The sequence below is a fragment of the Neophocaena asiaeorientalis genome, unplaced genomic scaffold (assembly GCF_003031525.2).
Source record: "Neophocaena asiaeorientalis asiaeorientalis breed wild unplaced genomic scaffold, Neophocaena_asiaeorientalis_V1.1 scaffold478, whole genome shotgun sequence".
NCBI classification, from domain to species: domain Eukaryota; kingdom Metazoa; phylum Chordata; class Mammalia; order Artiodactyla; family Phocoenidae; genus Neophocaena; species Neophocaena asiaeorientalis.
In genome coordinates this window covers 1,949,182-1,972,572 of record NW_020173200.1, presented here as the reverse complement: position 1 = coordinate 1,972,572, position 23,391 = coordinate 1,949,182, and the positions used below count along the sequence as shown (strand labels likewise).

At 49.4% G+C, this 23,391-nt stretch overlaps 1 protein-coding gene across 1 annotated transcript in view; it reads right to left on the bottom strand.

The window, feature by feature from the left end:
* The window catches only part of CFAP57 (cilia and flagella associated protein 57), a 74,987-nt gene that overhangs the window by 14,374 nt on the left and 37,222 nt on the right, over positions 1–23,391 (bottom strand). Inside the window, exons 11-20 of the mRNA XM_024744751.1 lie at positions 22,384–22,545; positions 18,781–18,936; positions 17,219–17,312; positions 16,398–16,588; positions 12,660–12,833; positions 11,475–11,633; positions 8,312–8,455; positions 1,825–1,941; positions 370–504; positions 145–288 (exon numbers count right to left, since the gene is read on the bottom strand). Of these exons, the coding sequence (XP_024600519.1) occupies positions 145–288; positions 370–504; positions 1,825–1,941; positions 8,312–8,455; positions 11,475–11,633; positions 12,660–12,833; positions 16,398–16,588; positions 17,219–17,312; positions 18,781–18,936; positions 22,384–22,545 (1,476 nt within the window). The remainder of the gene's footprint in view (positions 1–144; positions 289–369; positions 505–1,824; positions 1,942–8,311; positions 8,456–11,474; positions 11,634–12,659; positions 12,834–16,397; positions 16,589–17,218; positions 17,313–18,780; positions 18,937–22,383; positions 22,546–23,391) is intronic.

Here is a 23,391-nt window from a genome sequence, read left to right as displayed (position 1 = left end):
TCAAAGAAGGAGCTTTGGAGAAAGCTAGTGGGTTCCTTGGACATTTGGGGAACCCTGAGGACAGTGGTCTTGGAGGGGCCCTTGACAGGCTCTCTTGTCTCTGACGGCCCAGCCTCGAGGGAGCTGAGGGGCGCGCGCAGGTACCTGCATGATGCGGACGTAATCTGCGCGGTGCAGCTCACTCTCCTTGACCACCTTCTTCTTGAGGGTGGCCAGGCTCCTCTCCAGGTGCTCCCGCTGACGGCTGTACTCCTGCTGCAGGTCCAAGTTCAGCCCTGTGATCTCTACCTGATGGGGCAGGAGGGGCTCACCGTGAGGGAGGGGAGAGCCTGGAGGGCAGGGGAGGGCAGAAAGGGAGGCAGAGCTCACCATGTCTGCTCGCTGCACGTACTTCTCAAAGAGAGCGCGAAACTTCTCCTTCAGCTGCCGGGGTTCTTGGATGTACGCCACACAGTTGTGAAGGTCCGTCTTAAACTGTTTGACCAGCGCCTCCAAGTTCCGCTCCTGCAAGCAGAGGCATTTACTTCTAGCCCCATAGGGACTCTCCAGGGTCAGGGGCTGCAGCCTTGTGACTGCTTAAAGGGACAAGAGACACCTCATCTAGGACTTCACCGTTGACCACCAGGGGCCACACAGGGCCCAGAGGCCTAGATGGGCACCTAGCCCAGAGGGAGAGGCCCTAAAACTCCTGTGTCCCTGGCCTGAACAGTTGCATTTTTAGGAGGCAGCACACACTGATTCCTTTATTGGCTCTAGATTCCTTCCAGGACCACAGGCCTTAAAAGGCTAAAAGAGGCGCAAGTGGTCACCTACTCCTTTCGGAGCCAAGATGGAGAGCATCGATTCTCTCTTGCAGATCCCTGCGCCAGGGCTTCCCTGCCCCTTTGTTAGCTCATCCAGTGTTTCTCCTTCCTGAGGGCTGCTGTGAGTGGGTAGGGAAGATAATGACAAAATTGAGCAGACTGGTTCATCTGCAAGCTTGGGCTACGTCCTCCCTCTTCCGTCATGCTTTCTCAGATACCCATCTTCCCCTACCCCTGACCTAGAGAGACTCTCCGTTTTCTTCACTCTCACAGCTCTTTATTCACGTTCCATAATTTTCAGCCTTGGCTGGCTGATATAACTATGCACATGCCACAAATCACCTGTCAGTTTGTGAAGGGCAGGATCTGTATCAGTTCACGTTGATAGCTCTGCAGCTTCTAGTATTACCTAGTACAGAGTCAATCCTTAATGTGAGGGGTGGAAAAATTCAATCTGATTCTACCAACATTACGAGGTGCTCTGTGCCAGGGGGTGAGGGTGCAGCCAAGTCCTGGCCCAGGACCAGAAGACTGGGTTCCCAGCCCTGGCTCTGTATGTGCTCACTAGCTGTGGGTGCTGGGTGAGGTTTCTAACTTCCTAATCTCTCTGACCTTGCTTTCCTTGTTTATTACATAGAGAGACCGGAATAGGCGATTTCTGAGGTCCTCTTAGCTCAGTATTGTTTTGGCAGTCAAGCCTTTAACCACCGACTACAGATGATCTCTCTGAACATGTTCCTTCCCAGGCCACACAAGCCAATGTTGTGAGCATTCCTATAACACTGGCTTCCCACCTCCTTGATCACTATACTCAAAGTCATTTTATAGTCTCAGATGGATTCAGTCACGTAAATTTACATGAGCCTGAAATAGGGCAGGGCTGTGAACAAGTAAAGAATGCGAGTTAAAATGGGTGTATCTTAGCTACGGGCTGGCTCTGTCTCTTGAAAGCCAGCTGCCCGTTGCAGACAGGCACCAGCTCCTGAATCCAAGAGCTGCCAGACTTTGAAAATCCTCACACCTTTTGTCTCTCTCTGTGCATCTCCTGATCAGTAGCTCTTAATTTCTGCCACAATTCTGTGATGTTCAGCTCCAGCTGTGTGTTCTGCTTATGGAAATGCTCCAGTTCAGTTTCCATCTACAGACAACAGGGGAAAAAGAGTCAAGAATAAGAAAGTAAGCCAAGGAAGACATGCAGATGGCCAATGGGCACATGAAAAGATGTTCAACATCACTAATTATTAGGGAAAGGGAAATCAAAACCACAATGAGATATCACCTCCTGCCTGTTAGAATGGCTATTATCAAAAAGGCAAGAAATAATAAGGGTTAGAGAAGATGTGGAGAAAAGGAAATTCTTGTGCACTATTGGTTGGAATGTAAATTGGTGCAGCCACTATGGAGAACAGTACGGAGAGTCCTCAAAAAATTAAGAATAGCTGTATAACAGAGGATCCAGCTATCCCACTTCTGTGTATTTATCCAAAGAATGCAAAAACACTAATTTGAAAAGATATATGCACCCCTATGTTTATCGCAGCATTATTTACAATAGCCAAGATATGGAAGCCACCTAAGTGCCCATCAGTGGAGGAATGGATAAAGAAACTTTGGTACACACACACACACACACACACACACACACACACACCCACACACACACACACCCACACACACACACACCCACACACACACACACCCACACACACACACACCCACACACACACACACGGAATACTATTCAGCCATAAAAAAGAATGAAATCTTGCCATCTGCAACAATATGGATGGGTCCCTTTAGGGTATTATGCTAAGTGAAATAAGCCCAACAGAGAAACACAAATACTGTATGATTTCATTCACCTTTGGGATATAAAAGACATGGAAGGAACTTAAATGTCCATCGACAGATGATGGATAAAGAAGATGTGGTACATATATACAATGGAATATTACTCAGCCATAAAAAAGAATGAAATAATGCCATTTGCAGCAACATGGATGGACCTAGAGATTATCATACTAAGTGAAGTAAGTCAGACAGAGAAAGACAAATATTGTATGCTATCACTTACATGTGGGATCTAAAAAATGGTACAAATGAACTTATTTACAAAACAGAAATAAGACTCAGAGACATAGAAAACAAACTTATGGTTACCAAAGGAGATAGAGGGGGTGGAGTGGGGGGAGATAAATTAGGAGTTTGGGATTAACATCTACACACTACTATATATAAAACAGGTAAATAAGGATAGCACAGGGAACTATATTCAATATCTTATAATAAGCTATAATGGAAAACAACCTGAAAGTTATATGTATAACTGAATCACTTTGCGGTACACTTGAAACTAACACAACATTGTAAATTAACTGTACTTCAATTAAAAAAACAACAAAAAACAAACAGAATAAATGAACAAACCAAACAAACCAAGCACATAGATACAGAGAACAGAGTAGTGGCTACCAGAGGGAAAAGGGCGGGGCAAGGGCAACATGGGTAAAGGGGAGAAACTGTACGGCGACGAATGGAAACTGTACACGCTGGAAGTAGAAGTATAATGCTGTTGGGTGGGAGGGAGGGAGACGCAAGAGGGAAGACATATGGGAACATATGTATATGTATAACTGATTCACTTTGTTATGAAGCAGAAACTAACACACCATTGTAAAGCAATTATACTCCAATAAAGTAGTAAAAAATAAACAAATAAACAAATAAAAGAACAACAACAACAAAAGAAATACAATGCTACACACATGAAACTTACATAACATTATAAACCAATGGTACCTCAATGAAGAAAGTCAGAGAATGAAAATTATATTTGAGAACTGAAGTCTTTTAGTGGGAATGTTTCCCCTGCTACCAGGGCACTTCCCTTCTAGTTCCCACACTGGAAGGAACATTTCTTCTTATGCCTCGCCGTCCCCAAAGCTCCCCACCCCTTGGCTGATATGTTAACCCAGATCGTGTGTTTCTATAGCCCGGCTATGAATTTTTTGCCCTTAGTTTTCCTGTTCCTTCCTTCTTTTCTTGAATTCCTTATAAATTGACTGGAACCTGTAACCTGAGGCAAGGTTCTGCAGAAAAGCAAGCTTCCTCGTTCTACTTTGTGAAGTTGTGTGAGTGAATCTTGACCCTCTGGGGCCACAAACCATCAGGGCCGACCCTCAAGCAGAAAGCTTTGAGGGACCAGCATGTAGGTGTCCCCAGTCTAAGGCATAAAACAGAAAAGAGGAGGCTGAGAAGGAATCTTTGCCTCATCATTCTGTTGAAAAGGTCTGAAAAGTACAACTTCAGAGGGCCTCATCTTCAAAAGAAAAAAAAAAAGAAGCTACCCATGAGCTTCTGACTCTTTATTCATTGTTACGTGGGTATCAACCAAGGACATGTGAGTAACAATCAGAGTTTCTGATTAGAATGAGATCAGCTGTAGGTGAGCTCGCCTTTGATTTAACTCCTGCCAAAAGCAAAGGAGTGCAGTCTGACTGACACGCCAGATCTGGTGGATCTGGTGGATAGAGAGGTTTGCTGACTATTTTGAGGGGGATGGGGAGTTCACGGGGTTTTTTCCTGGCTGGATGGAGTAGCCCCTCTAGCTTAACGCAGGCCCTTAGGCCAGATTTCAAGGCTCCCGGCCAGCTTCTCAGGTACCAGGAGGCCCTAGGGAGCCGTATCCTGGACAGGAAGGGGCAGCGTTTGGAAGAATGTTAGCCTAATTACTGGAAGCATTTTGTACGAACAGAGTAGCCCTTTGACCCAACGCCTGGCATAAAAGCGGCTCTCAATAATTATTCATATGAATAAATGAATGCATCACAGGTATAGAAGGCCAAGGGAAGCAAGACTGAGGGAAGGGAGGAGAGCCTGAAACAACCTGCCCCTGGAAGAATGATAAGATAAACATGCAATGTTGGCAGAGCTATGTGGAGCCACCTGGTAGAGGACACAGAGCAAGTGTGGATGTTTACACAGCTAACGAAAGAATGTATCCCTTAGAAAGGACGGGCAGGCTGAAGCCCCAGGTCTAGAGGGATTAGAGGGAAGTAAATGAGAAGTTCACGTGCAGTAGGATCAACACCATCAGCAGTCAGGGCGGAAAGGCCCCTGTGTGTGCCCAGTGGAGCTGAGGGGTGGCACCTAGGGAAGGGATGCTCAGTCGGGTTTTGTAGGAGGCATAGGGTTTAAGGACAAGTTGGGAAGGAGAATCTCAGGCAGAGAAAGCAGCCATGCGCAGAAAGGACCAGAGGCATGGGCAGCCTGGCACATCTCTGCAGGCAGCAAGTGGTCCAGCCACCCCTGGACCTTGGAGGCGTGCGTGTGAGGAAGTGGGAGAGGAGCTAGAGAGGTCAGCTGAGCTGGGTCACGCAGGACCCTGGGGCTGAGGCTCGAATGGTGTGAAGCTCAGCCTTTACCCTGCCCAGAAGTTTAAATAGGTCAGAAGTTTGGCCCTTATCCTGAAAGTTCAGGGAGCCACTGGCAGGTCTTACCCAAGGAGTGGCATGATCTGATTTGCACATTAGAAGGCCTGATGCAGAGGCTGTACCGGAGAGAGTAAGACTGGAGCCAGGTAGCCTGGTCAGGAGGCTGCCGCTGTGGCCCATGTGAGATGCTGGTGCCCCAGACAAAGGAAACGGCCGCTGCAAGAGAGAAAGGAGCTTCTCCAAGGCCTGGGTGCTTGCAACTGGCTGTGCCTCTTTCCCTACAATCTTAAAGTCAGCAATGACCAGGTTAGGTTAGAAAGGAGGATGATATGAGCAAAGCCTCAAACCATGCTGAGAGTAAAAAGAATCTATTTCATAGAAGGATTGACATAGAAATATGTCAAATTTGAGTAGCTGGCTGGTCAGCCAGGAGACTAGCCAGTGAATGGGAACAAGCATCCTTTTCCTGGAGTGGAAATTCCGTCTACTCGTCCAGGTGGTACTCATCACATTCAGAGATTCTTAGTGGGGAGCGGGGGCTGGGGAGAGGCATCTTGACCCCCGCCCCACCAGGGGACATGTGGCAACATCTAGAGACATTTTTGGTTGTCATATCTGGGGGAGGGGGAGGACAAACCCCTGGGGGAGGATTGTCTCTACCTCTGGTGGGTGGAGACCAGGGATGCTGCTAAATATCCCACAATGTACAGGACTGCCCCCTAACAAGGAATTATCCACCCCAAAGTGCCGAGGCGGAGAAAACCTGCACTAGATGAGGAAATAAAAGAGTGTGAAGTAAAATGATGAGGTTCTGGAAACTCCTGCCCTAGGAAGGAGATAGTCACGTTTCATCAAAGAGAAGCTGGAAGAGTGTCTGTGAGGGGAGGCACTTGAGTCAGGGAAGTTTTCTGTTTTCAGGCACGGATGTCTCAGTTCTACAAAGGAGCCAAGGGCTTGCGGCTTCCTTCTTGCAGGGAAAGGAACTTCACAGGAGGTCCACAGCAGGTGGGCCTAATGTGTCTGACCCACAGAGGGAAGCCACCAGGTCACAGGCCCCTGGGGAAGGAACTGGGCCCAGACATCAGCCCTGGCAGCAACTGGCACCTGGGGTGGGGCAGGAGGGGTCCTGTTTGACTCGTTCCCAAGGGGGTGGCGTATTCCCTGCTGAGGATCAAAGCCGTGGTTGGTCCAGTTACTGAAGGGAACGTGAATAATCTCTCAGGTGTGTTGCAGTGGAAGGCAGCCAACCCAACCTTAAGTGCAGTTGACAAACATGTCAGATGAGGTGGGAGAAGTGAGGCCGTGACTGCCAGGGGCCTGCGGCGCATCCGCTTCCCAGGCAGGTAGGGCCCCTGCTCTTTCTCATCTTCTCAGGCTGCCATTCTTGGGCCCCGAGGTCACTCAAGAATGGCAGGAGGGCCAGAGGAGGCAGCTCTGTGGTCAGCTGGGAACATCCTTCCTTATCCCAGAGGCCAGGGAGAAAGTCATCGTCACAGGACATATCCTCTCTGGATGTCCCAGCCCTGGACTGATCCCACCACGTGGCCTCTTTTCTGGGCCTCCTGGAGAAAAGGCTTTGCTTTTGTCCACGACAGCCCTTGTGGAGCCAATTCTAGTTGGGCCATCGGTACACCCTGCTACCCTTTTAGCTTTGCTCAGCACAGTTAGAGAAGATGGAGGGGGAGTAGGAGGCTATTTTGGATAGGGTGGCAGGGAAGACCTCCTTGGAGAGGTGACACATGAGCTGAGACGTGAAAGACGCAAAGAAGCCAGTCGTGTGAAGATCTGAGAGCCTTCTGGGCGGGGGGAACAGTGCTGCGAAGGTGCTTGTCCTTGGAACTGTGAGAAAGCCTGCAGGCTGGAGCCGGGAAAGGAGCCTGGAGATATGGCTAGAGAGGCTGGTTGAGGTGGGATCACGCAGGGCCTCTGTAGGAGTCTGGGCTTCATCCTAGGTGGGAGGAGATACCACTGGGGGTTTGCTGTGGTCTCTATGTGGAGACCAGACTGGAGGCTGGAGTCAGGACCAGAAGAGAGATGATGTAGGCTCGGACTGGAGTGATGGCAGCAGAGGGCAAGGAGGGTTGGATCTGAGATATCGTTTGGAAATAGATCAGATAGGCATCGGTGACTTGGATATAAGAGTTAAGAGAAGGGAAGAACCGAGATGGCTTCCACACGTCTACGCCAAGCACCTGGGTGGATCGTGGTGCCACTGACTGAGAAATGGGGAAACTGGACGAGGGGGAGGTCAGGACCACCCTCGTTTAGATGAACCATGGACCCCACTGTCAGCTGCTCACTGCCCAGTGTGGGGAGGCTGACAGGTAAACACGTCATAAGGAAATGCCCTGTGTACTGGGCAGAGAGGCCAAAGGGGAACATTTGTACCCCACTGGGCTCTCAGAAGCCCTCGTCCCTTGCTGCTGATCTCTCTCCTCTCTGCCTCCATCCTGTTTGCTTCCCAGAACACACTCTTAATTTTGCCACTCTCCTGCTCAAGAGCCTAGGATGACTTCCTACACTCCTTATCAGACAAAGTCCAAACACCATGGCCTTGTACAGGGCCCCCACCAACATGTTTAGTCTGAGAAAAAAGTGTTGAATCCGGAGGGGGTGTACTTTCTGGTGGACAGGCTGGTGGCTGAGTACACATCGCCCCCTGGTGGCTGAAGGCGCAGCAACCGTGGTCCAAATAGGTCCAAAGCCCACCCCAAGGCCCCGGGGGAAGCCAAATCCCAAAGCACTTTGCTTTTGCACCACCGAACCCCCGTCGGGCCTTCCCGTGGCTTCTTCTGCGGAGTGGACGCGGCCCACACCTTGGGAGCAGGGAGGGGCTGCAAGGAGAGCTTCCTTTCTTTTTTCTTTTCTTTAAAAAAAATTTTTTTTTTGCTGTGTTGAACGGCATACGGGATCTCAGTTCCCTGACCAAGGATCAAACCCACACCCCCTGCAGTGGAAGCATGGGAGTCTTAACCACTGGACCGCCAGGGACGTCCCAGGAGAGCTTTCTTTCATTCCCTCCTGGCCAGCCAGGAATGGTTGGGAAGGAGGCGGGGGGTCCAGATGGCTTCTCACCTTTTGAATCTGTTCCTTCATCACCTTGATCTCATTCTCTCGAGGTTCTATTTGCTTCTTCAGCTCCTTTATTTTGTAGTCAAGCACAAACTTGAATTTCTCTAGTTCTTGATTTTTCTTTTTCAGATCATAGATTCGCTTCTCCTGTGCGTGAGAGGAGAGAGAAGTTGAGAGAGCTACCAGGAGGCCCTGGCGCGGAATCCCTTTAGGCAAAGTGCACAGATCCTGTGACCTCCTGATTGAGGAAGCCACAGACTGCTCCCCTTGCTGGGGACACAAAGGCCAGATCCCCCACCAGAGGGAACCCTTGACTTCTTGGCTTCTGTGCCAGGACTACATTCATTCACTCACCCATTCAGACATAGGTTTTGGTCAACTGTGTTTTCCAAAGCTCACCTGGGCAGCATCTCCTGTCGTACATGCTCTTCTACAAGAGAAGAGCGTGCTTCTTGTGCTTCTCCATCAGGAGGTGGCGTCTAACTCCCTCCCCTTGCATCTGGCTGGACTTACGGTTTGCTTGTATCCAACGAATGAAACTCAAGTGATGCTGCATAGCTTCCCAGGCTAGCTTGGAAAAGGCCGAGCAGATTCCACCTGGTTCTCTTGGAACACGTGCTCTGGGAGGCCATCTGCTACGTGAAAAGTCCTCCTACACTGAGACCTCCAGGCTGGAGAGCATGTTTGGTGCTCTGTCAACAGTCCCAGCTAAACTCAGCCTCCCAGCCATGCTGGTCAAGGGGCTGGACATGGGGATGAAGAAGCCACCTTGGAGGCTGTTCTTCCAGCCCCCTGCTGCGGGAGTCACCCAACTGAGGCCCCACTAGGACCCAGACATCGGGGACACAGACAAGCCATCCCGTTGTACCCTGTCCAAATTCCAGACCCACAAAATCTGCAAGCATAATAAAACAGTTGTTTTTCACCACTACGTTTTGGGGTAATTTGTTGCAAGGCAATTGTAGTTGGAATGTAGGTCTATCCATTATCACACATTTACTGCACAAAGATCTTTTGCCAAGGTCGGAGATTCCAAATAGAAATACGCCACGGTCCCTACCCTTACAGGGAAACACACTAGCTGGGAAAGCAGATGTGTCAACAAATGTAAACCTACACTGTGACAGGTATTGTGGGAGAGGGAGGCACGTGGAAGGCGTGGTGTGTATTGAGGGTGCTGAGAACAACTTGTGTGAGTCAGGGTGGTGGTTCATGGGGACAGTGAAAGGTGAGCCTGGAGGGGAGGAGGGGAGAGAGGCAAGGGTCTTCCATGTTGGGTTAAAGAGTTGAGAATTTATCCCGGAGGCCAGGAGTTGGTAAGCTATAGCACTTGGGCCAAATCTGACCTGCCGCCTGTTCTCATAAAGTTTTTTTTTTATACTTAAAAAAAATTATTTATTTTCGCTGCGTTGGGTCTTTGTTGCTGCGCGCGGGCTGTTCTCTAGTTGCAGCGAGCAGGGGTTACTCTTCGTTGTGGTGGGCGGGCTTCTCATTGCGGTGGCTTCTCTTGTTGCGGAGCACGGGCTCTAGGTGCACGGGCTTCAGTAGTTGTGGCACGCGGGCTCAGTAGTTGTGGCTCACGGGCTTAGTTGCTCCACGGCATGTGGGATCTTCCCGGCCCATGCCTTGGATCCGTGTCCCCTGCATTGGCAGGCAGATTCTTAACCACTGCGCCACTAGGGAAGCCCATGTTTTCATAAAGTTTGGCTGGAATGTAGCCAAGCCCATTCATCGATGTCTTGTCTATGGTTGATTTTATGCTACTGTGGCAGAACTGAGCAACTGTGGCAGAGACCACACTGCTTGAAAATATTTACTACCTTGCCCTTTATAGAAAGAAAAATTTTGCTGCCCCTTGCCACAGGCAGTTGGGACGTGTGAAAGAATTTTAAGTGGAAGAGTGACAATAATTACAGAGTGTGGTGGCAGGGAGCCCGGATGGGAAGTGGGAAGGAAGGCCGTTAGACCCGTTAGGAGGCTGGTGCAATTTTCTAGAGGTCTTAACCTCTTTCTTGTCAAAAACCCACTTTGAGTTGGGGGGAGCAGTAAATTGGGAGATTGGGGTTGACATAAACACACTACTATATATAAAATAGATAACTAATAAGGACCTACTGTATAGCACAGGGAACTCCACTCAATACTCTGTAGTGACCTATATGGGAAAAGAATCTAAAAAAGAGTGGGTATAGGTATATGTATAAGTGATTCACTTTGCTGTACACCTGAAACTAATACAGCTTTGTAAATCAACTCTACTCCAATAAAATTTAAATTAAAAAAAAAAACCCTTTGAGACTCTGTGGAGAGCTTTGACTCCTCCCTAAAAAATGCCCAGATACAAATGCAAACGCTCACTTGCAGAAATGATATGTGTGCACTGTCTCATTTCATCCTCATCAGAGCCCCTGAGGGCCGCATCCACAGGTGGGGAAACAAGGCTTGGATCAGTTGCCTGAGGTCCTGTGGCCAATTGCAGAGGCTGCCCTGGCACCTAGCTCACTAGGCTGAAACCTGCGTTCTCAACCACCCAGGAGTTGTGTCCAACTAAGGCAGCAATGGCAGAGGGGCTGGAGAGGAGGGCACGGAGCCTGGATTTGCTCAGGAGGGGGATATGAGATTTTGGATACGGAGGTGGTGTGCCTTACAAAATGTGATGTGTTTGCTTTAGTGTTTTGTGAGAAAGCCATCCAGAAAAATGATACCACTTTCTGGGGTATCCAGTGGTTACAGGGCCAACCACGGGGGAGTTCCTCTCTGACCAGGGGGACCACATGGGCGATGGGGTGAGTGAGCTGCCCCCAGTCCATGGGATAGTCACCCTGGGATGCCTGGCGCAGTGGTGAGCAGGGGCCTGGCAGTCAGCACTCAGGTTGTTACCCCAAGTCCGTCATCTATGAACAAGATACTTACCCCTCGGAACCAGTTTCCTGAGCTAAACAACTGGGTGGCTCATGGTCCCTGGGGTCGTTGGGGGAATTGAATGGTATGTGTTTACAGCAGTTAGCCCAGTGCCAAGCACACAGTAGGTCCTTCACCCCGCCCCCCTCCATCAAGTTCAATAAATGGGTTCCAGGAAGGCAGGGACCCTGTCTCTTGAGCTGTGTCCTCATTGCCTGGGTCTGTCTAGGCGGGAGTTGAGGCGGGACACAGGATATGCCTTTACCTTATCCTGAATCGTCTCGTCTCTTTCCTGGATCTCCTGCTTGAGACCCAGGATGTCCTTCTCCAGGGACTTGATGACTACTTGCAGCTTCACCTGTTCTCCCTTCAGAATCTCAGTGTCGTTGGTTCGCTCTTCAATCTCTTTCTGCAGGCTGCTGAACTAGAGGAACAAACAGCAACGACAGAGACCACCAGAGCCTGTGAACTCATCTCCATTCCTCCTGACTGCCTGTAGACTTTAAGAGCTCCCCATCAGAATTTGGGACAGTCAGGAATTTCCCAGGGGACAATTCTGTCCCACAAGATCCAGTCCCATCCCCTTATGTGAAGAAGGACTGTCTGCCTTAAGAGGCTCCAGAGAGACCAGTTCTCCCAGCAGATGCAGAGTTTTCCATGACCACACTGACCCTGAAAGGCTGGGATCCATGCCCCATCGAGGTTGCAGAGGTTGGGCCCTAAGTGATGAGCCATCTCAGTCATGTCCAAGAAGGGAAGATGTGATTGTCCCCTGGATTGACTAGTAGTGTGATTTCTAATAGGAAAGAACATGAGCTTGCTTTGAACTTGGCTTCTCTAAGGTTAAACGTTTCGGGGCAACTGGCAGTTCTATAAGGATCTATGAATTGAATGCCTCCTCACTCAGCCATCAGTGACTACAAACATCTCCCCTGCCTTATAACCTAAGCATCCTGTACTCCCAATCTTTCTCCCGCCCACAGAGTCTGAGCAGGAGCTCCCCTGAATCCCTGCACTGAGAGCCTGAGGACACCTCCAGGTGAAGACTTTATCTATCTCACCTCCAAAGACTGCATGTCCACTATTAAATGTTTAGCTCTGAAAACTCGAAATCCCACTTGCCAATAAATGAAAGCCCAGGGTGTCCACCAGTGTCATGGTGAACCTCACCGTCCCTGCAAACAGGAAAGAGGAGGGGGAGCCCCGATGGTTACCCCATCAGACGATGTGGTAAGGATCTGTCTGCCTGTCTGGGCAGGGGGAACCCTCACACCAGCCAGTGCTGTTTTCCTAACCCGTTTGCTGGAGATGAGGACGTTCAGATGGGATCTTGCCAGGTCATCCCGGGGCAGAGCCGCCATCAGCCGGCTCCGTGTCCATCTACCCACCCCGTGCTTTCTCTGTAGTGGGCCCTGGTCTGCCCCCAGGCCTCTCGGGAACAGCCCGGTACCTTCTTCCTCATGATGCCCGTTTCTCCTTTGAGCCGCAGGTTTGATTCCTTTTCATCCCGAAGCTTCTTCTCATACTTGGTTTTGATATCTTGGATCTCACGGTCTTCGTCTTCTTCAATCTGCTTCTTGGTCTCTTCAAACTCGCGCAGCTGCTGCCTGATATCCTCCTGGGCCTGGCTCGGAGAGAGGGAGAGTGTGTGCCCAGGGCAGAGGGGACACGCGGCACCCTTGTGCTCAGAGGGCCTGGGACGAGGTGAACGTACAAGGCCTATCATGGGGATGGGAGACCGAGTGTTAGTACAGCAGTGGAAACCAAGGCCATGGGTCCCTTGACCCTTCCACTTTCTTTCTGTCCTTCTGTTTCCCTACCAGATCAGGCCTTGGGCTCTATCACTTCAACCACTGTCCCACCAACATCCCCCAACCCTGTTCCACCTCTGGTCTTCTTCATACTGACACCAGCCCCCTTCTATCCTTCCCTCACTAAACTTGTGACGCTTGTAACTTTATATTTATTTGTGGAATTACTTGATTGTCTCTCCCATTAGATGTAAGCTCCTCGAGGGTAAAAACCCAGTCTATCACGCCCACCAGGAGTTCCCAGTGTACAACGCACACTGACACACAGTAGGTACTCAATAAATATCTGAATGAATGAGTGAAGCTCTAATTCCACCCTCCCCCTCCTTAATCCAACCAATCCCGTCCTTTTCACCTCTTGAATCCATCCACTTTATGCCTCTGCCACTGCCCAGGCCCCTGTCATCTCTTGCCTGGACTGTTGTCAGCCTCCTAGCCAGCCTCCTGCCTCTGGTTATGCTTCCCTCCAGTCGGATCTCATTCTCTAGTCGAGGGGAGCTTTCTAAACCACACAGCTGGTCATGCCAACCCCCACTTGCAAGCCTTCTCTGGCTCACCCTTGTCCTCATGGTAGAGTCCAGACTCTTGAAATGGGTCCACAGGGTCTCAGGAGGCAGTTCTGGTGCATCTCCCTGGCCTCTGCCGTCACTCCCACCCCAAGCTCTCTCCAGTGTGAACTAACTTCAGATCCCCCAGTGTGCAAGGTCCTCAGCTGCTGAGCCTTGATACCTGCTGTCCCTCTGACTCCAGCGTCTTCCCGTGGCTCTCTCTTATTCTTCCTCCCGCTCTTGGTTCAGCTATCATTTCCCGTGTGAACATTGTACGTCCCCCATCACTTTACATTATATTGTAAATGCCTGTTTGACACGGAGGCTCCTTGACGGCAGGGCCACATCTCCACCCACTGCAGTGAACACCCAGCACATATCTGGTACATGTCGGTGCTGAATGAGGAAAAGCCTAGAGCCCAGATGCTAGGAAAACGAGCTCTGCCTGGTGGAGTTTGGGGAGTGACTGGGGTAGGGCTCCTCCTTGCTCACTGCTGCCCAAGGGTGGACATTTAGATCACGGTAGAGTCAATGTCTTTCTTCTCACACTGACCCTGGTATTCTCCCAGGCTGCACGTACCATCCCTGGACTGAGTGTTTTGGAGGTTGAGTGAGACAAGGTGGTTTTAAAACTGGGCTCAATGGCCTCCTGAGAAAGGCTTCTCTTTGCCCATCACGTCACCAGACCCTTGCTGGACAGAATCCTGGCCAGGGCGGCTCTGATTGCAGCCTAGAGGGGCCCGCAAGCCCCTGCTCTTGGTCTGGGAGATGTTGCTAAAAAGTAGAAGCAGCCCAGCCAGTAGTAAGATGGCACTTGGGAGGAATCTCCCTAGGAATGTTCTGAGTTGAAATCTTACTGACTCAAAAGAAGAAAAGCCTTGTCATCACTGTGGGAGGAAGGCTGGCCTCTCTCCCCTCTGCGAGGATCGATCCATTCACCCTAAAATCAGAGCCCAGCAAACCACGATGTTGCTGTGTAAGCCACATGGGCGAAAGGGGCCCGGGGGTCCTGAGAACGCAGAGGAGGGATGCTTAGCCCTGTGGGAGGGAAGGGTTAGGGAGGAATCGTCAAGGAGTTAGCTCTTGTCCTGAGTCCCTGAGGGGGCAAACAAGTGCCTAGATGAAGAGGCATCACCCTGAGCAGGGGCTCAGAGATTGTGCAGGAAACTCCCAGAGGCTCCACATCACTGGACAGGGGCAGCTGGAAATGGGGCTGCGGAGGTGGGCAGGGCAGTGAAGGAACATTCCTCACACCGTGGAACTGGAAGCAGGCTGGGCTCAGGTGGGGGTGGAATCTCTTAGCTCCCCCTCTGCTATCGGAGCTCAACCTCTGCCAGGTCTGCGGGACCTCCACTTTACTTCTCACCACCTATATATCCCCCACTGCCTGGTCACCCTCCCTGTTCACCGAAGACTTCTGGATGTCAACTCACCATCTTCCCTGCCATCACCAGGCTGGTTACAGAGGATCCTAGAACGTCTCCTGGTGCTTTGACCCTTATCTTCCCGCACCCACTCTCAGGTCCACCCCCTGGAATGGTGCCGCCTCTGAAGTCTTAAAATACAGGGCCTGCTCGCTGAGCACAAGTGACTTCTCTGTTGGATCCCAGGTGTGCCATCACAGCTCTCAACCTCATCACGTCCCCTCGCCTGGTCACGATTCCTCCACTGACTCTTGGTGCCTTACTGACCCTCTCTGGCCTGGACCCCGTGGCAGGTCACCAGCCAACCTTTATTTTCACCACCCAGAGAAGCCCCAGCTCTGGCTCAGGGCGGCTCCAGGCCTTCCTCTCTCACACACCTATTTGCTGAGCCCTGCTGTGGAAAAGCGCACAGCCTGGTGGGTGAACGCCGCCAGAATTCGCCTCTCAGACCTCAGCTGGGCCTTCAGCTACAGACCTGCCCGTCCCCTTCTTAGTCACTCCCTTCCTCATTCCCTTCAAAAATCACTCCATACTTTCGTGACTCTCCTTCCCTCTCACTGTCAGCAACAACGTCTGTCAGAATTTCGTGCCAAAAAGGACACCATCTGGCCTCTCTCATTTTCCCTTCATCTTGGGAAACGAGATACTTTGGCAACCCAACTGCTTGAATATTCGATGACTTTGCCCTGCCTGTATGTTCTTAACCTCCTGCATTTCCCAGTCTCCTGGTTAATTCCAGCTTCCAAGCCTCCTGGATCTCGGTAGCTCCTGCCAGCCTTTCCAGACCTTGCAGGCCAGGGTGGGTGCTCTGTGTCTGCATTCCCCACTGTCCCGTCTACACCTTGATGAATATCAGCCTGTGTGACCGCCTTTCTCATCCACTGAGAACCTGACCCTATGTTTCACTTTGCTTCACCACCCAGCACTCAGGCTGGTAAACCAATAAGACACTGTCTGTGTTTGTTGAGTCAGCGCAGGAATGATTTCACTGGCTTACAATGTCTTGCAAGACATAAGAAGTTACGAAGGGGTTTCAGGCAACCACCTTTCCCATGGTTCAGGTCCCTGTTCCTCTACAGTTCTAGAGGCTTCTTATAGAAAGCTCTCCCCAGTGCTTAAGGCTCGAAGGTACAGTTAGGAGAGAACAATAGTTATGAACTTAGTCTATCCAAGGAACTTTAGTTTCAAAAGCTGAGCACCTCCCAGCTCAGGGAGTCCCTTGGCCGCCAGGGAAACAAACATATAAACAGCACGAAACAAGGCCAAACGAAACACACTTGGAAAGGAAGGTGGGGAAGGAAATGGAGGTCAAGTGAGGCTTCCCACAGCTCTCTGGGCTGTTCCCAGGCCAGGTCTGCAGGATGGCACCGTGACAGGGAGACACAGCTTGGCTTCCTGTGAGTACCTCTTCCAGGAGGGTGGTTTTCTCCTGCAGTTTGGTCTCGTAAAACTCAGTCAGCTCCTCCAGGGCCTGGCTCTTGGTCTCATCGTTATCCCGAAGCTGTTTCTCATACTCTTCCTGCATCCTCTGGGACTTGAGCTGCAACTCCTGGTACTTCTCATATTCTAGAAGCAACTTTTGGTTGTTGCAACATTCTGGAGAGAAGCAAGGAAGGTTATTTCAGGAGGGACAGTAGCATCAGCCTCAGGGACACCCAGGGGAGCCTTGGGTGCTTTTCCAGCCTTGGGCCCCCTTCCAGCACCAGCTAGAGCTTCTGCCTCCACAGGCGAGATACAAATGCACACCTGTCTTCCTCACGGGCCCCCCACGCCATCGTCTTGTCTGGCAGCCCGATTTCCTCCCTTCACCGTCTAGGCAGAAAGGTTTCCAGGAAAGTGCAGAAGGGTATTTGGGGGTTCAGGGCCAAGAAGAATGCCCTGAGTGTGCAAAACGGGTACTAGTACCCCCATTTTATGGGACAGTAAACTGAGGCTTGGTGAGCTTAGGTGATTCCCTAGAGCACCCAGCAAGTCCAGGTGAATATGGGACCCAAGGCAGCCTATCAGGCTCCAAACCCACACTTTTCCTATCTCCTACTGGCATGCAGTAGGTGTTTAATTTGTGTTTAATCAATGAGTAAATACACAGGAGCAAAAACCATGGTGAGTTCCAGGGGATAAATGTAGGCTGTTTATAGACTGGGGCTTCTGCTGAATCTGGAGGACTCTCAGACTTTGCTCCCAGTCAACTGCCCTCTGCCCAGTGGCCTCCACTGACGGCCTCACCCAAGTCCTGCAGTTCCTGGCTCTGTTTTTCCAGGAGGTCTTCCATGCGTTCACGATGGAGTGCATCCTGCTTTTCTTTTTCTGCTCTTAAAACCTAAGACACAGAGTAAAATGCTCTCATTTCTACACATCTGCTGAAAGCACCACCATGAGAAGCACCAATTGTACAAGTGAGAGCCTCCTTCACTCACAAACATTTCCCAAGCCCTTACTTTGCACCAAGCACTGTTCTACAATCAACATGCAAGCTATCACTTTTATTTGCATTATATTCTGCTCTGAAAGTTCTATACTATCTCTATTTATATCCTTCTACGAAATGAATCTTGTCAATGATGAGTTCAGTTTTGGACATGCACCAAATGGATTTCTGGGTGGAAAAGGTAAGGATTGATTTGAATTCTCTGTTGTCAGCACATTGCTCTCAAGGAAATCCTTGGCTATGTTAATGTATCAGCTTCTAAGAAAGTGTTTTCTTTAATGGAGCAGGAAAGCTCCTTGCAGGAAGGGGAGGTATCTAACTTTGTGCTCAGATTACAGAAGGCACCAATGTTTGTTGATTAAATGAATGAAATAATAAAATTAACTGCCAGGGTGTTTTTAGACCCATGGAGATAACATAAAAGAACAAATATCACTTGAGCAAAAAACTGGCTGTTCTGGTGAAGGGCCAGGCAGATTTGTACAGAACAGAGAAATCATTCTGGGAGAGTCCTGGACCATCTTTAACTACAGGAAGGCCATTTAGACTATGTATTTTTTAAATTAATAATTATTTTATTTTTTGGCTGCGTTGGGTCTTCGTTGCTGCGCACGGGCTTTCTCTAGTTGCAACGAGTGGGGGTTACTCTTTGTGGTGCATGGGCTTCTCATTGTGGTGGCTTCTCTTTGTTGCAGAGCACGGGCTCTAGGCACACAGGCTTCAGTAGTTGTGGCATGCGGGCTCCGTAGCTGTGGCCTGCGGGCTCTAGAGCGCAGGCTCAGTAGTTGTGGTGCAAAGGCTTAGTTGCTCCGAGGCATGTGGGATCTTCCCGGACCAGGACTCAAACGCGTGTCCCCTGCATTGGCAGGTGGATTCTCAACCACTGCGCCACCAGGGAAGCCAATTTAGACTAATTTTACTTAACCTACTGACAATTCTGAGGTCAATATCCTGCTAGCTCTTCTCTTTCCATACTTTATTTTTCTTGTTACTTTTCCTTTTGCTTTTAAATAAGTTTCTCTTGACCACAAAGGTAATATATTCTCATGGTGGAGAATTTGGAAATTATAGAAAAGCATAAAGAACCAAACTTAAACTATCCACAATCCCAACTTCCAGAGATAATCACACTGCTAGCTATTCTCTTAAAAATTGTTCTGTGTGTATTTATTTTACATCATTAATAGCATTCACTATAGAGAGCTCTATATTCTGCTTTTTTTTCCCACTTAGCACTTTGTTGTAAGCATTTCTGATGTTATCAACTATGCTTTAAAATCGCACATTATCATACGTCTTATTGTTTGACCGCGAGTGAGCAGGACATTTCTTGTTATTCACCGTTGTTGGTTCAACAGACCTGGTTTTTCATTTCCAAGGACTCCATTTCCTGGAGGAACTTGTCTGTTAGTTCCTTAACCTTCTCAGAATAGTTCATATCCTTTAGTCGAAGTTGATACGCATTCTCCATTTTTAATTCTTCCACACGAGTCTTCAGCTCCAACATAATCTGAACCTTTGGGAGAAGGACACAGAATCAACAACAATCACAGTGCGGGTGAATCAGACTGTTTAAACCCGTGGCCTTGAGCTCTCTGAGACCTACAGCTCCGCTCAGCCTCCAACGCATGTGTCATCTTTCTGCACAAGACACACAGACCAGACACTAGGAGAAGTATGAGCTTCTTCCTCTACCCTCAAAACGTGTAATCAGTGAGCTCCACTGTGCCACAGGCAGTGTGCTAATAACGCACATCTCCTTCAGCTATGCTTAGATGTCACCTCAGTGAGGTCTACACAGACCACAGGACTTAATCCTGCTTCCTTCCCCTTCCCATTCCCGGCACCTCTGACTCCCCCCACCCCCTTACTCTGCTCTACTTTTTTATTATTCCCTTAAATCTTGGCACTTTTAAATGTTACTTATTATTTTAGGGTCTTCTGTTTTCATCCCCCACTAGAATTTAATCTCCAAGAAGGCTGAGATCTTTGTTGGTTTTGTATGCTGATGTACCCCAAGTACTTAGAACGGTGCCTGACACAGAGTAGGCGCTCGAAAAATATGTGTTGAATCATGACTCCTGACCCCAAGGAGCTTACAGTCTACTGAGACAGCCAAGGAGACTTAACATTACCAATTGTTACAAGTGCCCAAAGCCAGGGAGTGTGCACACAGGCTAGGGTAGAGAAGGACTGAAGGCAGATGCATTGGTTGGGGGGTCTGCATAGCTCAGGTGGGGGACGGTAAGGGCCTGACCAGAGGTGGGGAGCAGAGCAGAAGGGAAAGATCCCAGAGAAAGAGGTTTTAGGGAACGTGGTGCCTGATGGGTTGTGGGGTGAAGTGAGAGGACTGTGGATGGAGACCGTCTCCCTGGCCCAGACAATTCCCTGAGGGTTGCATTGGCCTGTCTTGCTTCACTGCTTTATCCTGGGAGCCCAGCACAGGACCGGCACTAAACAAATATGTATCAGATGAATACACGGCCCTGGGAGCCCGCCGCGGACGAGTGGGACACATTTTGGTGGGAATGACCTGGTTCTGACAGGTTGCATTGGAGGCACCTGCTCATTGCCCTTCTCCATCCTTCTCCACATTGCTGCTACAGAGCAGTCTCTTCAGACACAAATCTACTGAGTCATCCCCTGACTTAGATCATCAGTGGGGCCTTAGGAAGCATTTCCAAAGTCTAAAACATGGTGTAAAATGCCCCTCACTATCTCTCTGTTTCACCTCCAATGCTTCTCTCCGGCACCCCCTCTACTCTCCAGCCCCACCAGCTAGGAGCATCCTCCCCAGAGCATCCCCCCTCATCCGTTTGCACACACTCATTCCTCGGGGTGGAAGGCCCTTTGCAACTTGTTCTGGAGGCTCCATTCAAGGCTCACTTCCCCTGGCACCAGCTGGCCTGGGTCAGGGTCCCTTCCCTGTGTTCCCACAGCACAGTTTCTTCATAACACTCATTACACACTTGGTTCCCTTTTAAAATTTTACCTATACTTCTTCCCGTGATATAAGCTCCAGGACCATCAATGTCTTTCATTTCTGTAATCCCAGACCTAGTACAGTGTCTGGTACATAGCACATCTTTCTGCAAATACTAGTTAGGTGCATGAATAAATGAATGACTGAATGAGTGGGTAAATCATGATAGTTACGTAGAATGTAAAGAAAAAGAGGGAGCTGGGAATTCTGGGCAATGTGGCTTTTAAGGCCAGTTGAAGGAAGAGCCAGGAAGGGAGCTGGGGAGGAACAGTCCGAGAGGCACACAGGTAATGATGTGGTGTGGTCTCCTGGAGCCCGAGAGAGAAGGGAATTTCAAGAAGTGAGCGGAACATACACTAGTCACTTCCAGCTTGGCAGCCGTGCTGTCAGGCCTAGCTGGGGGCTGGGGGCTGAGGTCAGGAGTCAGCCCAGACACCTCAGGCTTTTGGTGCAGCCTGGTGTCTCCTACTTGGTGTCTTCCCCTCTCCTTGGGGAACAAGAGAGAAAATAGAGAAGAAGGAAGAGGAGGAGACACATTTGCCTGCAGGTCAGACTCCTAACTCTCACAGCCTCTCCCTCAGCCTTTCCTCCCACTTCCCTTTCCTGCAGAAAGTTCCAGGGAGCTCTAGGAGGGCTCTCCAGCAATCGCCAGGGGCCTGTCATCCTGCTCTGGGGCCATTGTGGTCCTGTTGGCTTCGCTTGTCTCTGCCCCTCACTTGGAGTTTTGTTTTGTTTTGTTTTGTTTTGTTTGGCGGTACGCGGGCCTCTCACTGTCGTGGCCTCTCCCGCTGCGGAGCACAGGCTCCGGACGCGCAGGCTCAGCGGCCATGGCTCACGGTCCCAGCCGCTCTGCGGCATGTGGGATCTTCCCGGACCGGGGCACGAACCCGTGTCCCCTGCATCGGCAGGCGGACCCTCAACCACTACGCCACCAGGGAAACCCCTCTGTCCTTCACTTGACTGTGAGTTTCCTGATCACAGGGCCCATCCTGTCTTCTCCCACATGCATCCACAGTGACCAGCAAACAGTAGGTACTCAATGAAGGCACTTTAAACTCTGGATGAACAGCAGTGAGCTCGCAGCTGTGCACCCTCTGTGAGCCCCGTGAGGTTACCACCCAGTCGGTTTCTCCCTCGGGGAGCGCAGCACTCAGAGCGCTCAAGACACATCTTAACGGACTGTTAGCTGCATCAACAGGAGGGAAGGTGCTCTGAGGTCACGATTAGGAGAGCACGCTCCAGATGAGGTCTGGATTGGAACTCTGGGCCTACACCTAATTAGCTCAGAGACTTTGGACACGTCACCCAACCTCTCCAAAACCATTTTTTGAAACGTGGGGAAAACAACAGTATCTTCTCCATAGAGATATTGGGAGATTTAAATGAGAAAATACTTATAAAGTAATTATCACAGTGTCTGCTTCGTGGCTAACCTAAAAAAAAGTTCGTGATTGGTTATTATTACTGTTATTGTTTTATTATTGAGAGAAGTGGGTTTCAGGACTGTTTTATAAATATCTTTGTTTTCTTTTTAAAGAAGTTTCCAGATACCAGCAGTTATTAAGTTTCACAGATACAACTGGAATATACAAGTTTGTCACTTTAATTTTGTAAATATTTATTGGAAATATTTATGTAAATATTTATTTATGCCTTGCACGAGCTGGAAACTGCTGGTCATACAAGCGAATTATATGTCGTGGTTCCTGCCCTCAAAGAGTGGGAGAGGAAAGATAGGTCATAGGCTAGAAGTAGAGCTCAGCGTAAGTCAAGACGATCACGTGGCAGAAGGACAGGTGGGGTGGGGAGGACACAGAATGCAGTGGTGGTGGTGTGGGCGAGCATGTACAGGGAGCTGTGGGGGTCTGTGCTGCGCACAGGGGAAGCCGGGCTAGAGAAGGGCTCTATGCCGGTCCCAGGACTTTGGATGCAGCCTGGTACGGAATTTCCATGTCCCTCTTCACTAGATCCAATTCTTACCTTCTCTTCCATGTCCGTCTTGGTAACCAGCACCTCTTCAGCAAAGCCCACCTCCCTCTCTCGCTTGATTCCCGGACCATCCTTATCAAAGACCTTCCAGGTGAACAGGCAGCCATCCTCGGCGACGCTCAGCAGGAACTGGTCATCAAAGGTGAGCGACATCTGAGGAGACAGAGCATGGACAGGAGGCTTTCACAGGCCGTGGAGAGCAGGACTGAGCCAGCTGTTGTGCAAGCCCTCCCTCCAGGCCAGCCTGGGTACAGCCTCCTGGGGAGGAAGACTCTATCTCAGAAAAGACATGAGACAAGAACCCTCATGGGCTTCTGGGAATGAATAAAAGAATAAGACTATATATATGTTCTCTGTGGATTTGGAATCTTTAGAGTCAATTATTATGTACACTATATAAAAACTCTCAAAACTCAGCAGTAAAAGAACTCGATAATCCAACTAGAAAGTGGGCAAAAGACACAGAGACATTTCACTGGAGAAGTTATACAAATGGAAAATAAGCAGATGAAAAGATGTTCAACATTATTAGCCATTAGGGAAATGTGAATTAAGACTATGACGAGATGTCACTATACACCTATTAGAACAGCTAAAATAAAAAATAGTGATAATACCAAATGCTGGCAATGATGCAGAGAAACTGGATCTCTCATGCATTGCTGGTAGGAATGGAAAACAGCTTGGTAGTTTCTTAAAAAACTAAATAAACACACTTGTAATATATGATCCAGCAATAGTATTCCTGGGCATTTACCCCAGAGAAATGAAAACATGTCATCCTAAAAGCCAGTACATAATTGTTCATAGCAGTTTTATTCGTAATAGCCCAAAACTGGGGGAAAAAAAATCAAATATCCCACAAGAGGTAGATGGTTAAACAAATCACGGTACATCCTTACCATGGAATTCTACTCAGCAAAAATGGAATAAAGTATTGATACATGAAATAACTTGCATGGAGCTCAAGGGTATTATGCTGAGTGAAAAAGCTCCTCT